Genomic DNA, 18,065 nt, shown 5'->3' with positions numbered 1-18,065 from the left:
GAGTGGGAACAGCAGAGTGAGAATTCACTAGTGAATAAAATCCAGATTATTTGCTCATATTTTGAGACATCGTCACAAGTAACAGTTATTCGTTAAGTTGAAGTGATACAGTGGCTACTTATGGTATGTAAATATTTGTATGCAACAGCCTTTAACATTTGATGTGATGCAGAAGAAACCTATGTAGACCTCAGGTTTTCCTGAGAATCACTGTGAATCCTAATTATTCATGATTTTATTTATGATCTTTGTTTTTACCATTGCTGTGTTTATCATTTTTGTCAATACCTTACTGCAACTTAAATGCTAATGAAATGTTCTTTGTTTTGATTTCAGCAATAAATTTATTTTTAATAATACCACTAAACATTTTGTTTAGTGTTTCACAATTACTATAACCATACATTTATAATAAGGATATCATTATAGTTTTCTACTACCAATGGAATGAATATCTTTATGGTTTAACAATAAAAGTTTTGGTCCTGAAAATTAATTGTAAATGATAAATAACAGAATATCCGTAAACACTTACACTGTTCTTTAAGAAAGTGGGCCTTTTATTTCTATGTTGATGGGACTTGGGTGCTCTGATAAAGTGATTGTTAAAGTGTGAAAGGAAAAATGAAGACCTCTTCTAAATTGTAGGTAAACCACTTAAGTAGGCCATTAAACAGCGTTTGCTAAGGATTATGCGTGCATGCTAAGTTGCTTCAGTCATGTCCAACTCTTTGTGACTCTATGGACCATAGCTTGTCAGGCGCCTCTGTCCATGGGATTCTCCAGGCAAGAATATCGGAGTGGGTTGCCATGTCCTCCTCCAAGGGATCTTCCTGCTCCAGGGATTGAACCTATATTTCTTATGTCTCCTGCATTGGCAGTCAGGTTGCTACCTGGGAAGCCCTCAAAGGGCTGTATTCAATATAAAAGAGCACCAGAGTTCCTAATTTCATTTTTTTATAAAATTCCCACTATGAAAATTAGAAGACATATAAAATACCTTCTAGAAATTCATGGAATTTAGAAAGACCTCTTTAAAGAAGTCTTGACATCCATGTTTGAGAAGAATTCTGGAAAGACTTTGAGACACTTGATGGGTTTTTCAGAGCTGGATGAAAAGGCACTTCTATTGTTTTCTTTTTAGGAAGACTTTCAAGCATAGATTAGAATATAATTCTGAGTACTCATTATTCAGTTCAAGGAATCAAGCTTTAGAAATATAATTGAGCCATATCTTCTTTTTGTTTCCAATGAGAAATCTACCACTGAAAATATAGAGTTTGGATGTCCTAGAATTTCCTTTTCCAAAGTTCATCCCATCTAACATATTCCTTGGGCTTCCTTGATAGCTCATCGCCATAAGGATGTCAAATGGATATAGTTGGCAAAATGGTCTAGATGCAAGTTTGCCTAAACCAAAGATGGCTAGTAATCAGCAACTGTGGAAAATAATTCTGAACAGTACAGCAAGATTGATAATAGTTTAATTCCTGGGAACCAATGAACCACTGTCCTGGGCATCTGCTCTCAAAACTCCTTGAGTTCTCTTCTTTCTGAGAAAAATACTGTTCTAAACCCAACAAAAGAGTGAGGAGAAAGAGCCACATTACCTGTCAACGCTTAGGGCGCAGAGATTAAGGACGGTGATCCCCACTGAGGACTTCTGCAAAAAGGGGAACAACTTGCAGAGGAAAACGCCAAAGTCATTTTGTTCAAAAGGCCAGCGCCCAGCCAGCAGCTGAAAAAGGGAAAAGCGTGTAAGACAAATGGCAGAGCCAGCACGGAACACTTGGACACACATTTCTAATCACACTTCTGAACTTCTAAATTTTATCATTGGTGATGCTTTTCAGTTGGAGTGATAGCAGGAGATTATCATCGTCATTATCTTTTCATATTTTAATGCTTCAGCAAGTTTTTCTAACCCTGAAAGATGCGGAGAATGATAAATATAATAACAAGAGATAAATCTTTGATCTTATAGGAAGTGGTCACGTGGCCCACTTTTCAGAGGAGCAAAAGTTGGGGGTTTGGATGACAGTTTAACCAAGAAGCAGGAAGTCATCTTTGATCAGTTCTTACAAAGTCATGAGTTAAATGAGTCATTTTCAACCAGTGGCATTGGAAGATTATATTCACTCCTGACAAGCAGCCAAATTTCTGAACAAGATGTTATGGAGAATACTGGGAAAATGAAGTGGTTTAGGATATACTAGCTTTGTCAACTGGCTAACACCTAAAATCACTTGGAACTCACGCTTTCCTCCGTGCTTAACAGGCTGCCTTGCTTTAGCAGGGATGACACCAGTGATGTTTGTTTAGGCTCAGATTTCTCTTTATCACATGGGAAAATGTGGTTACTGTGACCTGTTTGTAGCGCTTGCAGGAATGTCTATTCTTCCATGTTGACAAATTGAAATCTTTGAAATTCTAAGGAGAAAGTGATGACCCTCTAGTGGCTGTGATAAGTAGCAAGAACACAAGTCCTCTGTGAGTTGCTGGTATTCATCTACTTAGGTATTGTACTAGAAGCATGGGCTTAAATAACAGCGTAGCTATGTAAATAGAGGGAGGAAGTCCCCACTGAATATATGATGTCTTTTCAAGAGTAAAAATGGCATTGATTTCCTTTCTAATGTTTGCTTAGTGACTCAGAACTTAAACTTACTCTACTCAATAGGAAATAATACCATGCTAATTTGACAAAATTTTCTTTTTTTTCAAAGCACCCATTGCCACACTAACTCTAAGTTGACCTTCCAATGTTGTTCTACCATGTCTAAAATATTGAGGATTAATTTCATGGCTGGTGTCATCATTGATATGAGTCCATGGAAAGAGGCTGGGAAACTGTCACTCCAGAAATACAGAATCAGAACGTATGCATTTTGAAAATTTAATAACATAGGGCTCTCTCTGTAATTATATTCTTTATGGCTAAGACCCTGTATGACTTTTAAACATATTTCCCCCCTTTTTCTGTATTGTTTTCTGAAAGCCCTTTTCCTTCAGTCCTGTCTCAGGGATTTTTTCCCTCTCATTCTTACTGGTTTTGCTTGGTGTCTTCTTAGAATTTCCATATAAACTCTTGTCCAAGGACAACGAGTGAACTCTTCACAGAAACACTTCCCTAAACACTTTCAGTTCTCATGAAGCTAAAAAATAATTATACCATTGCTGATTGCTAGTTATTAGGGCCTGATGCAAGTAAAGACACAAAACCTTATTTCTGGGATGAATCACCCCCTAAAAAGAAGACCTGAAAATTAATTTTTATAGGATGAGAATTTAGTATTTTGTTCCACAACAGTAATTCTCCAGTAAAGACTAGAGAGATGTAATTTAAACATGTAGGGTTATTGTTACCATCTTTCTAAATTCCATATATATGCATTAGTATACTGTATTGGTGTATTTCTTTCTGGCTTATTTCAGTTAAAATAAATAAATTTAAATTAAACATGTAGGAATTGTTATAGGATAAGGTTTGAAACAGTTGAACTGTTATGGTTGGATGGTGGGTTCATTCCTGGAGACAGAGGATCCTGAAATCCATGTGAACAAATTTTCCAATTCATACATCCAACAACAAGAGAAAAGGATGTTTCTGGCTTTAACAAGGGAGACTCTGAAATCCTGTGAAAGTCTAAGTAACAAGGGCTAAGGAAAATGATCTGGAAAACCCCACAGCGCATGGTTTCAGGCTCTTCCAGTCTCAACTGAAAAAGATTTTGAGCTTCCCAGGTGGGGCTGATGGTAAAGAATCTGCCTGCCAATGCAAGAGACATAGGAGAGTTGGGTTTGATCCCTGGGTTGGGAAGATTCCCCAGGAGAAGGGAATGGCTACCCACTCCAGTACTCTTGCCTGGAAAATTCTACGGGCTGAAGAGCCTGGAGGGCTACAGTCCATAGGGTTGCGAACAGTCAGACACACTGAGCACAACAACAACACGAGACAACAGCAATGCTTACTTAAACTCTTAATTAGGGTTAGGAGGAAAGGAAGAGCTCAAGAGGAAGATATCAGTTCAGTTCAGTCGCTCAGTTGTGTCCGACCCTTTGCGACCCCATAAACCACAGCACACCAGGCCTCCCTGTCCATCACCAACTCCCAGAGTTCACCCAAACCCATGTCCATTGAGTCGGTGATGCCATCCAACCATCTCATCCTCTGTCGTCCCCTTCTCCTCCTGCCCTCAATCTTTCCCAGCATCAGGGTCTTTTCTAATGAGTCAGCTCTTCACATCAGGTGGCCAAAGTTTTGGAGTTTCAGCTTCAGCATCAGTCCTTCCGATGAACACCCAGGACTGATCTCCTTTAGGATGGACTGGTTGGATCTCCTTGCAGCCCAAGGGACTCTCAAGAGTCTTCTCTAACACCATAGAACTGTTACTATTTAGTCGTTAAGTTGTGTCTGACTCTTCTGTGACCCCATGGACTGTAGCCCTCCAGGCTCCTCTGTCCATGGGATTCTTCAGGCAAGAACACAGGAGTGGGTTGCCATTTCCTTCTTCAGGGGACCTTCCTGACCCAGGGATTGAACCTGCATCTCCCACATTGCAAGTAAAGCAGTAAAGTGGATTCTTTACTGCTGAGCCACCATTGATGGGCACTAAACAGATCACAGAACTGTTTTTCATTGACACAAATGAGTGTTTGGTTATTTTTGTTCTTTTTGTTTTTTCTTTGCCAGCATTGATTCTTCTTGGAAATTATAGACAGAGGTGAATGAAAGAAATCATTGGAAAAAAATTTTAGGTCCAATCACAGTGTAGACACCCCTGATGTACATCCACACTTTATTCTCAAGGGATGTATGGACAGTGACTATTGTAATGATGCCAACAGGAAATTAGGTCCCTGCCTGCCGGCAACTTCTCTTTCTGGTTAAAGCAGCTTTCTTAAGCAGGCCTTGATTAACTGTACTGTGCTATGCTGAGTTGCTTCAGTCGTGTCTGACCCTACGGATTGTAGCCCACCAGGCTCCTCTGTCCATGGGAGTCTCCAGGCAAGAATCCTGGAGTGGGTTGTCATGACCTTACCTATTCAACCTCAAGTAGGATCTGCCTGTTAACCTCTTTCATGGAACCAATGTTGGAGTATTTTATACTCAAAGACTCCTTTCAGACCGCTCTGCCTTAGCAAGAAAACATATACAAAAGGAAGGCAAAGAGACATAGAGTGTAGCTCACCTATTTTTCTCTTATTTAGAGGAGTCATTTTGGAGCTTAAGAAAGGTTACTGGAAATGCACACTTTCTGTTATTTACTAGCATATAAAATGGAAAATACAGTATTTAAAATTGCAAAAGTTAAGCTGTATAAAAACTTATATAATGAAAAGGAAGTCACCCTTCTATTCAAGAACTCTAAATTCTCTGCCCAAAGGCAATCATAGTTAATTATAAAGTGTGTTTTCTTCCAGAAAACTCCCTCTGTACATAAAAGATGTGCCATTTAAGAAAAAAAATGAGAGCATATGGAAATAATACCTTTCAGCAGTCTATTATGATCTTTTTTTCCTACAGCAGATTTCTGAGAACTGGTTCTATTACTTAATTAAAAGGTTTTGATTTTTAAAAGCACGTTGAGGAAAACAATTTAGACTAGACTAGGAAAAGATAAAGAACTGCTTAGGATAAACAGACCATGGTAAAAGAACTAGTTGATTTCATTACCATTAACAAGTTATGAACAATTTAATGAAAGAGAAACCAAACCAGTCTGACAAATTAACAAGTCTGATTGGTTCAAGGGTTAATCTGGCACCTTGGAGCAGTCATAGCTTATTTTTGCATAAAAGGGTCTGTGCTTTTATGTAACCCTCATATTTATAACTTCCAGGAGCATCACAGGGTACCTAGTACCCTGTAGGTGTTGAAGTAATGAATGATTTCAGTTCACTAATTCAGGAAAATAACTTTCACATTTTGAAATCTGACAGTACCACTTTGCCTCAGAAAACGCAATCATCTTATAGTTTACAATTTAAACGTTGTTTAACAGTATTCGGAAGTCATATTTCCACTCTTTATGTGGAAACAAACAAGGCGCTGTTTCAACTAGTTGTTGGAGGAGGCGGGAGATCAGCGCTCTGCTGAAAAGTCCGCAGCGGCGAGGAGCTGCCAGATTCTGCCTGGGGAGCCCTCCCCTTGCGCTGAGACCGTGCAGCTGGATGAGAGGCACAGCGCAGCGCCTGAGAGGACGCCCGTCCTGTGGTCCAACCGAGCACTCAGGTGGGCGCAGAGGAATAGTCCAGGGCCACTGAGGCAGCAGAGGGCAATCTGCCGAGTATGGATTTCGTTTTAGGAACCCTGGTGTGGTTCTAGTACAGGGGAATTTTCTTCAGTCAAAAAGTAGTTAAAGTCCTGATCTCCACCTGAAAATTAAAGCACTACTAACGCTAAGAGTCAGACATGACTGAGCGACTTCCCTTTCACTTTTCACTTTCATGCATTGGAGAAGGAAATGGCAACCCACTCCAGTGTTCTTGCCTGGAGGATCCCAGGGACGGCGGAGCCTGGTGGGCTGCCGTCTATGGGGTTGCAGAGTCGGACACTACTGAAGCGACTTAGCAGCAGCAGCAGCAGCAAACAGCACAATTAGTGTAGAAGTTCTGTATTTGTGTGGCTGATTTGGATGGTGTCAAAATCAACATTATGAAATTGACAGGCTACACGACATGGACGGAACTAGAGGTTGTCATACGGAGTGAAAAAAGTGAGATGGAGAAGAACTATCATATGAAATCCCTTATGTGCCAAATCTAAAAAGAAATGATGCAAACGAATTTATTTACAAAACAGAAAGAGACTCACAGACTTAGAAAATGACCACAGAGGAAGGACAGGGGAAGGGATAGTTAGGGAGTTTGGGATCGACATGTACACACTACGATATTTAAAATGGATAACCAGCAAGAACCTACTTATACAGCGCAGGAAACAGTGCTCAATGTTATGTGATGGGATGGGGAGGAGGAGTCTGGAGGAGAATGGGAGGGGAGTCTGGAGGAGAATGGATACATGTATATTCATGTAAAGGATCCAAAGGCGGAGTCCCTTTGCTGTCCACCTAAAACTATCATGACATTGCTAACTGGCTATACTCCAATATAAAATAAAAAGTTTTAAAAATAAATGCAATAGATTTTTTTCTGCTGCTGCTAAATCGCTTCAGTTGTGTCCGACTCTGAGCGACCCCATAGACGGCAGCCCACCAGGCTCCACTGTCCCTGGGATTCTCCAGGCAAGAACACTGGAGTGGGTTGCCATTTCCTTCTCCAATGCATGAAAGTGAAAAGTGAAAGTGAAGTCGCTCAGTCGTGTACGACTCTTAGCGACCCCATGGATTGCAGCCTACCAGGTTCCTCTGCCCATGGGAATTTCCAGGCAAGAGTACTAGAGAAGGTTGCCATTGCCCTCTCTGGGATTTTTTTCTATTTTCCTCTATTTCCAGAGAAGTAATTTTTTCCCTTTATAAGTGTCCTATAAATACTCAATATCCTCTATAAGGTACACCCACTTGAAATACAATGTCTGCATTAGAAATACATCAAAAAAGCAATTGACAGGCTGCATTTTTTTTAACCCATTGACACAGATTTACCTAACTACACGTACCACATGATCCACTGATAAGCACCCTGTTTTTAGAATGAGTAGGTCCCAAAGCAGGCTGTCCAGCCACTACTATACTTAGCACAAAGCAATTTCTATGTGATTGTGACCTTTTAGATAAATGCAGGGTACCTGTTTATGTCAGTTTTCTGGAACATATCTGACAACCAGAAGGTAAGCAAAAATGTAAGGTGCCAAAAGCTTGCTGTGAAATCTGTGCCCTAAAGCCCTTGTCCTTTACTTATGGGCAGACTGCCTGAGTCTTCCACACACGTTGATTTTTTTTTTACTTTACACACAATTTTATTGTTCTATTATTCATCATTGCACACACAAAGCCACTTATTAATACAAACCCTCCTGATGAGTGGTTCTTAGTCTTGGCTGTACATCAGAATGACTGAAGAAGCTTTTAAAAATCCCAGTGTCTAGGCTATGCCTTTAGACAACTGCTCTTCATCCTGGGGTGATCTTGTCCTTCAGGGGACATTTGACAACATCTTGTGATATTTTTGGTTTTTACAGCTTGTTGGGAGGCTATTAACATCTGGGGGCAGAGGCCAAGGATACCGCCAAACATCCAATGCACAGGCCAGGCGCTCCAGTGAACAATTATCTAGCCCAGAATGTCAATGGTGCTTAGACTGAAAATCCTGTCCTAGGCCAATGAAATCAGAATCTCTGGCGTGTTTAGTCACTTCAGTCTTGGCGACCCCATGGGCCATAACCCATCAGGCTCCTCTGTCCATGAGATTCTCCAGGCAAGGGTACTGGAGTGGGTTGTTGAGCCCTTTCTTCAGGGGATCTTCCCCACCCAGGGATTGAACTCACTTCTCCTGCATTGCAGGTGAATTCTTTACCGCTGAGCCACTGGGGAAGCCCCCTAGTCTCTTGAGTTGGGACACAAGGTCAGCAGTTTTGCTGAACTTGGTTTTACATGATGAAGACATGCACTTGAGCATGGGTGGTCGGGAGTTCTCATTTGTGTTTTGACATCCCCAAATAATGAATTAATGAACACGATAAACTATTATTGCTGGCAGTGGCTTTACCCCAAGTTGCCGAGCGGCACTATCTGACTCATGAGTCTGAGCCCTTGGTGGGTCACCCCAACCCTCGCCCCAACCCTCAGTGACCTCCTCCTGTTCCATTTTACTCGCCGCTTTCTCTCCTCCATGTCCAGGAGTTTTTAAAGCTTCCAGGTGGTGCCAACGTAGAGCCAAGGTTGAGACTCACTACTTCAGTGTACTTGTTCTCAAGCTTTGGCTGCCATCAGAATCATCCGGAGGGCCGGAACTCCACACACTGAATGTACACTGCACAGATGTTAGTTATTCTGAACTGCTATAGTTTGTAATTATAAACCGAAACATACCGATTATTCATGACCATGAAGAAAAGGATAATAAAAATTAATTTATCCCCCCTTTTAAAATCCATTGCAGATGTTAATGCCACTATTTGAACATTATCTTTGTTATTGTCATGACATCTTATTAATGGGATAAGTAAAGCCAGGGATGCCTTTTTCTTTGTGCTAATTTCCCTTCCAGCCCGTCCAGTGAGGCTGGCGGCTTCTCCTCCTTCCCTTCGTCCCACTTCACCCATCCTAGGGAGGAATGAGAGATTTATGAGTACAGTTTGTAATAGCTGGGAACCTCAAAGTAAATAAAATGTTTTCTTCCCCTCAACATGGATTACTCAGGTCACTTGAAGTTGGACATGGTGAACCAGGTATAGTCTTTAAAAAGTAGGGTTCTAAGGTTTTTCCTTTCTGGGACTGGGGCTGGGAGGTATTCTAGAAGTTGGTACATCATCGAACCAGCAGTAAAGATGTTCTACATCTTCTGACACTACAGACTGGCATGGTAATAAAGCCTGTGATGCCGAGGCCTTTCATGAGAACATGTTTTCGGGCTGTTGCAAATCTCAAATTGGTTGTAATGAAATAAATCACTGTGCGTGACTGAGAATGAATTTTGCTCTTCCCTGAGGCTTTAATTGCTTCAGGATTGAGGCAGAATTTTCACAGAAGTCAAATGAAATCAAATCAAATCAATAAAGCAAAACCAATGGCTTCTGCCCTACTCCTACGATTTTTCCTTTGACAGGGTTCTCATACCTCCTGGCCAGCCCTAGAATTTGGAGAGCACAACAGACGCAGAGCAGAAACTCCATAAACGTTCCCGACTCTGGTGCTGGGTGCTCTCTGTGATGAGGGCTGGGGATGGAGGGTAAGGGGGAATGGAGAAGCACTCCTTTGAATGAGAGCAGGCGGCTTAGCGTTATAAAGAGTGTGGGCCCTGAGGCTCAACTTCCTGGGTTGGACCAAATCCCAGCTCCTCTATATTCCAGATCACATGACCTTGGCACATGACCTTGGTTAACTTCATGTGTCTCAGTTTCCTCCTCTAGAAAACGGAAACGGTGATGTCAGCTACCTTGCCAGTTTACTGTGGGAGACAGAAGAGATGATCCAGAGAAAGTGCTTAGCAGAAGTAAGTATCTGGCAATGGGAGCTATTTGCACAGCCTATCCTTATCAGTCTCTGCTTTGTGTCTGCTTTTTCCAGTGAGACTGTGAAGGAGGGTCATCCCGGCTACCAGGTGCAAGGTGGTGGCAGACCCCACGGGCACAAAGGGCCCCACTGACCAGGAGTTGTCTACCCAGAAGAGGAACAGATGCGATGGTCCCTAAGGGAGCTGCAAGCGGCATGCTGCAGCAGCTCAGCAGATGAAGGCCTTGGACCCACGTGACTCATGCGATAGAAGTGTTTCTCAGTGAAAACCAGAGATGAAAGAGAGCCTGCACCATATATGGTTGATGTGGGTAGGAAATCAGAGCCCCTTAGAACAGGGCCTGACTCATCGAAGATCGTAACTGGGAGTGCCTGTAAACATGGATTTTGAGGAACTGCTCCAGCTACTCTGCACATAGATCAGAAACTTGAAGTTGTTGCTACTACCTGCTATCCATCTATTTAACTATTCAATATTCAGTGTTTTGGTTTTGGCTGAGGTCTTCACTTTTTAAAATCTGAAATACATAGATGTTAATAACCAGGTGAAGGAGAGAATAAAAAAGAGGAAAAAATATTTTTAAAACAAAATTACAAACTCAGGAAGGTTATTTCATTAGAGGAGATGGTTCACCCAAGATGTGGGCTTAGTATCTCCAAGAATCTCAGTCACCCAAGGGTTTCATTCTCAGAGGCTGGGGATGAAAAGAAATATCTCTCTTTGATAACTCTGCTGTAAGGATGTCAATCTAGAATCTATTGATTTAGAATCTAGAATCTAGAACCTATCAGACTTCCACTTTTTCAGTATACCTAAAACCAAAGGATCATTGGATGGAGAAGAATTAAACTTCTCTAAAAAAGAAAAGTGAGAAGTACTCAATATCAAGGTTGTACAGTTTACTGTCAGTACTTTATGATTTAATTCATAATGGAGAGAAGCTTTACGTTGGAAAGAATGAAGTCGATTTTTCCTGAATGGAGAAAATATAGAAATTATAGAATTATAGTTAATTATAGAAAATAAGTGCTCTGACCTGGACACACAATAAGACTCAAAACTTATTGAAAAAATGTTATTGTTTATCTTAAGCACTCTCTATGGTAGCACATGCTGCTGCTGCTGCTGCTAAGTCACTTCAGTCGTGTCTAACTCTGTGCGACCCCACAGACGGCAGCCCACCAGGCTCCCCCGTTCCTGGGATTCTCCAGGCAAGAACACTGGAGTAGGTTGCCATTTCCTTCTCCAATGCATGAATGTGAAAAGTGAAAGTGAAGTCGCTCAGTCGTGTCCGACTCTTCACGACCCCATGGACTGCAGTCTACCAGGCTCCTCCGTCCATGGGATTTTCCAGGCAAGAGTACTGGAGTGGGGTGCCATTCTAGTACTTACTAGAACATGAAGGTGAAAATGAAGCAGAACAAAACAAAATGAAATAACCGGCAGAGATTACTACATGTAGATTTAGGTAGTAGTCCCAGAAAACTTATCAGGAAGGTGGTAATAAGTAGGAAAAAGCAAAAACCAGTGGCATATTTTAGAGCATGCAGCATATTGAATGATGTAATGTGTAAAATCTTAAGAACTGGGGTTAGTTCTTCATTGTAAAGTATGTCACATGTTCACAATTATCCTGTGTCGATGGAAACAATGACCCAACTAAGATATGGTATGTGGTGTGAAGAAAATGATATCATAAGTGTCTTGTGGAGAACAAAGAAAATGGTTGATGCTAAAGGTGATGTATCACAGTAAACAAGGTTGAGGTGATTTTGAATACTTAATAACAGAAATTCGTTGGCAAATAAGACTTCATAATTTGCAATAGCTGAGGCATAAAGTGAATTAGGAAGACATGTTCAAGATGTCTGAGTCATGTAACTGTCATGCTTCCCTCAAGAATGGCATGCATCTTCACCCACTAAAGTATTAGAAGAGGGAAAGATGGCATACTGCAGGGAAGGAAAAATTCTGGCTTCTAGCTCTAGCCCTGTCGAAAATCTCTGGGCTGTGGCTTCCTCCTCTGCGGTATAATCTTGTTCTGGCCCAATATTTCTTATCTCTAAATTCTCTGCCAGCTCTTGGATCGCATGATTAAAAAAAAAAAAAAAAATCACAACTCCAATCCGTAACTGGTTTCTCTGAAATTATTATCCGCTCCATTTATCCCTGACCTAGTCTAACCTCAACCCCTCCCTTCACTTTATTATATATATATATATATTCATTTATTTATGGCTGCACCATGCAGCAAGTGGGATCTAGTCCCCCGACCAGGGGTCAGGCCTGCGCTCCTTGCAGCGGAAACATGGATTCTCAACTTCTGGACCGCTAGGAAAGTCTCTCCCTTAATTTATATGGTTAATTTTGTTTTCCCAATTTCTCTTTTATTCTTCCCAACCATGAATATTTTAGTCCCTTTTGCATTTTTCTTTTTAGTCCTTTTTGCCTTTTTCTTTAGTTCTTTTTGCTTTTTTGGTCCTTTTTCCGCCCCAAAAGATGAAGGATGTCAGATATTATGTTATCCCATAGATGAAGCCCGGAGACTGTTTATTTACCTTGACGATATAAATAGTATTTTATTCCTCTCCAGGGAGAAGTTAAAATACACGGAAAATTTGCCCAGAGAATATAATAGGCACCATACTGTAAAATGCAGGAAAAAATAGTAGGTAAATGGCTATTTTAAGCTTCTAGTTAAGGGCTTGTTATAAATCATAGTGTAAAATTAAGGATTTAAAAAACCTTGAAAATTAGCTTGATCCTACTTTGTCTTTTTTCCAGACATTTGGAAATTAGACAATACTAAACTGTATGCGTCAAGAATAACAGAGTTTGACCTAGTTTTACCTCTCAGTCTTGATATTTGACACATGCTACATTTCCACTATAAGCATTTTGTTTATTTTCAGTGCTACCTAGAACAGAAAACATACAAATTTGGGGTCTAATGTCATTAGCCTACAGTGACGCTGGGTTTCCTTTCATAGACACTTGAGTGCTGAGAGAGGCTTTTTCTTTGAGATTCAGGGCCAAAGTTCTATTTCCTTTTAATCTCTCTCAAAAGACTGGGCACATTTTTCTACATGCAGCAATTGTCTAAGGATATTGACTCATGAAAATCAGTCACTTAAGCAAATGTTATTGCAAGTTTGGTAAATTATATTTATCTTAGATCTGAAAAAAGATAGCATTTTAGACTGGGACAGGTGCTTAGAGATCATCTAGATCAGTGGTTCTCTAAGCGCTGTCCTTGGAGCCCTGGACATTCCCTTTCAAGGTTCAGGCGAACCTTCCATAGCATTTGCAAGATCAGGAAAACAGAGATGACTGCCTTTTCCACCAGTTGACTTGTGCACTGTTGGTGCAAAAGTGACAGTGGGTAAAACTGTTGGTGCTTTAGCGTGCATCAAGCAGTGGCACCAACTGTTCTCACACTGGTTGTATTCTTACCCATCGCACACTAGCAGGGAAAAAAGCTTCTGCTGCAAGAGTAATGGTGAAGACTCCAGCCAGGTCCTAGGCCACAATGGCAATAGACAAATATTTGTTGCATTTTCATATATACAACCAATTTACTTTTCTAGAAATGAAAAATACAAATATGAAATTGAGACAATTCCATTCAAAACTGCATCAAAAAAGAAGAAAATACTTAGAATATAAGGAATAAATTTAACTAAAGAAGTATAAGACACGTATGCTGAAAGCTGCCAAATACTAGATAAATAAAAGGTCTAAATAAATGTTTATTATTATATGGATTGGAAGGATCAGCATTGTTAAGATGGCAATATTCTCTAAATTCATCCAAAGAGTCAATACAATCCCTATGTAAATTCAAAGAAATTAGCAAGTTGATCTTAAAATTTGCATAGAAATGTAAAGGACCTAGAATAGCCAAAATTTTTTTTTGGAGGAGAAAAAAGAACAAAGTAGGACTTATAGTGGAGAAGGCAATGGCACCCCACTCCAGTACTGTTGCCCGGAAAATCCCATGGATGGAGGAGCCTGGTAGGCTGCAGTCCTTGGGGTCGCACAGAGTCGGACACGACTGAGCGACTTCACTTTCACTTTCATGCATTGGAGAAGGAAATGGCAACCCACTCCAGGATTCTTGCCTGGAGAATCCCAGGGATGGCGGAGCCTGATGGGTTACCGTCTATGGGGTCGCACAGAGTCGGACACGACTGAGCGACTTAGCAGCAGCAGCAGCAGGACTTACAGTACCTGTTTAAAAACTTCCTATAAACTACAGTAATCAAGACAGGATGGCACAACAGTAGACACACAGGTCACTGGACTAAGAAAGAAAAGACAAATAAACCCTTATATTTATTAGTAATTGAATTTTAACAAAGATGCCAAGGTAATTCGGTAAGGAAAGGACAGTCTTGTTAGCAAATGGCATTAGAACAACTGGATATGCCTATGCAAAAAAATGAACTTAGATGCTTACCTTATATACTGCAAAAACATTAATTGTGATTACAGATCTAAATTAAGGGCTAAAATTGTAATATTGTCAGAAAAAAATTAAAAGATTTTTTTTGTGATCTGGGCTGAGGCAAAGATTTCATAGATATGACACCAGACACGTGATCCATAAAGGAAACATTTGATAAATCGGATTTAAAAAATATTTTAAAACTTTGCTCTTGAAAAGCTACATTTATAAAATGAAAAGAAAAGCCACAGAGTGGGAAAATATTTGCAAATCATATATCTGATGAAGGACTTCTGTCCAGGATAAATATTATCTATTAAAACATAAATACTATGTATTTTTAATCTATGATGTTTCATATAAACAACATTTTGTCCATTGTCAGACATGTGTGTGATAAATCAACTTCACTCTATTAAAAAATAAGTAAAACAACAATAACATGAAAACACCTACAGTTAAAAAAGATAAAGGACTCCTACAATTTAAAAATATCATAGTTAAAATGAATAAAAGGCCTAAATAGACATTTCACCAGAGTAGAAATACAAATAGCTAGGTACATGAAAATAAAAAATGCTCAACATCATTCATCATTAAAGGAAATGTACATTAAAGCCACAGTGAGATAAGACTACACATCACTAGAATGGCTAGAGTAAGAAAGACTGACAATAATAAATGTTAGAGAGGACGTGGAGAAATTGGAACCCTCATATAATGCTGGTGGGAATGTAAACTGGTACAACCATTTTTTGACATTGATGTGATCCAGTGATATTCAGATGTCTCCACTGTACTCATTTGTTGGTATTTATGCAATTTTATCACAGGTATAGTTTTGTGTATTGACCTCCAGTCAAGAGATGGAACAAATTCATGACCACAAGGATCCTTGATAATGACCTCGTAAGTGTGATTATAAAAAGCACACTCCTTTGCCCTCTCTCTTGAACTCCCTCATCCCTGGCAACCATTAATCTGCCCTCCATCTCAATAATTCTGTCAGTTCAAGATGAATGGAATTAAATGGAATCATAGTATGTAATATTTTGAAGTTGGGTTTTTCCCCCTCACTCAGCATGGTTCCCTTGAGATTTATCCAAGTTGCTGTGTGTATCAGTAGCCTGTTCTTTTTGTAATCCCTGAGTCGTACTCTATGGAATGGATGTACCATAGTTTGCTTAATCACTTACCCATTGAAAAACATTTGGGTTGTTTTGGGGTTCAGGCTATTATAAATAAAGCTACCATGAACATGCCTGAAAAAGTTTTTGCATGAACATAATTTTCATTTCTTTGGGATAAATGCCCAAGAGAGCAATTGCTGAGTCTTATGGTAATTGCATGTTCAGTCTTATAACGAACTTTCAAATTCTTTTCTAGAGTGCTTCTACAATTTCTCATTCTTACCATAAAGGTATGAATGACCCAATTTTTCCTCATCTTTGCTACTATTAAGGGTTTTCATTTTATGCATTCTCTTAGGTGTGTAGTGATATCTCACTGTGGTTTCAATTTTGCGTTTCCCTAACCCTTATGGCAGAAAGTGAAGAGGAGCTAAAAAGCCTCTTGATGAAAGTGAAAGAGGAGAGTGAAAAAGTTGGCTTAAAGCTCAACATTCAGAAAACGAAGATCATGGCATCTGGTCCCATCACTTCATGGGAAATAGATGGGGAAACAGTGGAAACAGTGGCAGACTTTGTTTTTTTGGGCTCCAAAATCACTGCAGATGGTGACTGCAGCCACGAAATTAAAAGATGCTTACTCCTTGGAAGGAAAGTTATGACCAACCTAGACAGCATATTCAAAAGCAGAGACATTACTTTGCCAACAAAAGTCCGTCTAGTCCAGGCTATAGTTTTTCCAGTGGTCATGTATGGATGTGAGAGTTGGACTGTGAAGAAAGCTGAGCACCGAAGAATTGATGCTTTTGAACTGTGGTGTTGGAGAAGACTCTTGAGAGTCCCTTGGACTGCAAGGAGATCCAACCAGTCCATCCTGAAGGAGATCAGTCCTGGGTGTTCATTGGAAGGACTGATGCTAAAGCTGAAACTCCAATATTTTGGCCACCTCATGCGAAGAGTTGACTCATTGGAAAAGACTCTGATGCTGGGAGGGATTGGGGGCAGGAGGAGAAGGGGACAACAGAGGATGAGATGGCTGGATGGCATCACTGACTCGATGGACATGAGTCTGAGTAAACTCTGGGAGCTGCTGATGGACAGGGAGGCCTGGTGTGCTGGATTCACGGGGTTACAAAGAGTTGGACACAACTGAGCGACTGAACTGAACTGAATTGAATGGCTAATAATGTTGAACATCTTTTCATGTCTTTATTGACCATCTTCATATCTTCTTCAGTAAAATTTCTATTCATTTTTTTTTGCTCATTTTCTGCCTGGATTTTAAAAAATATTAATCTTTAAAAAGTTATTTATTTATTTTGCTATGTTGGGTCTTAGTTGTGATACATGGGTTTTCTCTACTTGTGGTGCACAGGTTCAGTAATTGTGGCTCATGGGCTTAGTTTATCTGCTGCCTGTGGGATCTTAGTTCCCTGACCAGGGATTCAAACCTTGTCCCCTGCATTGGAAGGTAGATTCTTAACCACTGGATCACAAGGGAAGTCCCTGTTTGAAGGTTTTTTGCTGTTGTTGTTGAATTTAGACAGTTGTTAATAAATTCTAGAAACTACTCCTTTAATTAGACGTGCTGATTGAAAATATTTTCTCCCAATCTGTAGTTTGTTTTTCCATCCTGTTGATGATTTTTCCATCCTCTTAAGAAGGTCTTTTGCTGAGTGAATGTTTTAAATTTTGATGGGGTCTTGTTTATCTGTTTTCTAGATTGTGCTTTTGGTGCCAAGTGTAAGAACTCTTTGCTGTGCGTGCTTAGTCGCTCAGTTGTGTCCGACTCTTTGTGACCTTGTGGACCGTAGCCCACCAGGCTCCTCTGTCCATGGGATTTTTTTCAGGTGAGAATACTGGAGTGGGTTGCAGGGGATCTTCCCTGCAAACTGCTCCCCCGTTTGGTTCTCATTTCTCCTGAGTCTCCTGCATTGCAGGCAGATTCTTTACCCAGTCAGTCACCTGGAAGCCCCAAATGACGGATGTTAAGTCCTAAATCACCTGCTTCTCTCCAGTCTCTAGCTAAGAAATAACATTTTATTAGACATGTTCAATTCTAGTACCAGCTTTTTCTTCTGGGCCATTTCCACAAACTAAATATTTATCACTTCATCAGAGTTCATCACAGTTACTGCAAACAAGTAAAAAATTTCAAAACCACAGTAGAGGTAGAATTGGGCCCATAAGCTGAGAGACTGCCTATATTCTATTGCCTGCTGGATTGGTGTCTGTAAAATTATAAATAGCTCCAAGTTCTGGTTCACATAATTGGAACTACAAACGTTGATACCTCAACATTCTGAGAGTCTAGGCTCCCTCCCTCTCTTCTTCCTTCCTTCACTTCCCTCCTT

At 40.3% G+C, this 18,065-nt stretch overlaps 1 protein-coding gene across 1 annotated transcript in view; it reads right to left on the bottom strand.

The window, feature by feature from the left end:
• Positions 1 to 18,065, bottom strand: part of EDNRA (endothelin receptor type A) — a 72,937-nt gene that overhangs the window by 29,077 nt on the left and 25,795 nt on the right. The window contains exon 3 of the mRNA XM_005909847.2: positions 1,611 to 1,738. Within this exon, the coding sequence (XP_005909909.1) occupies positions 1,611 to 1,738 (128 nt within the window). The remainder of the gene's footprint in view (positions 1 to 1,610; positions 1,739 to 18,065) is intronic.

This window comes from Bos mutus, chromosome 17, assembly GCF_027580195.1.
Source record: "Bos mutus isolate GX-2022 chromosome 17, NWIPB_WYAK_1.1, whole genome shotgun sequence".
In the NCBI taxonomy this organism is placed as follows: Eukaryota; Metazoa; Chordata; class Mammalia; order Artiodactyla; family Bovidae; genus Bos; species Bos mutus.
Note: the sequence above shows the minus strand (reverse complement) of the source record. Positions and strands in the feature narration are given on the sequence as shown.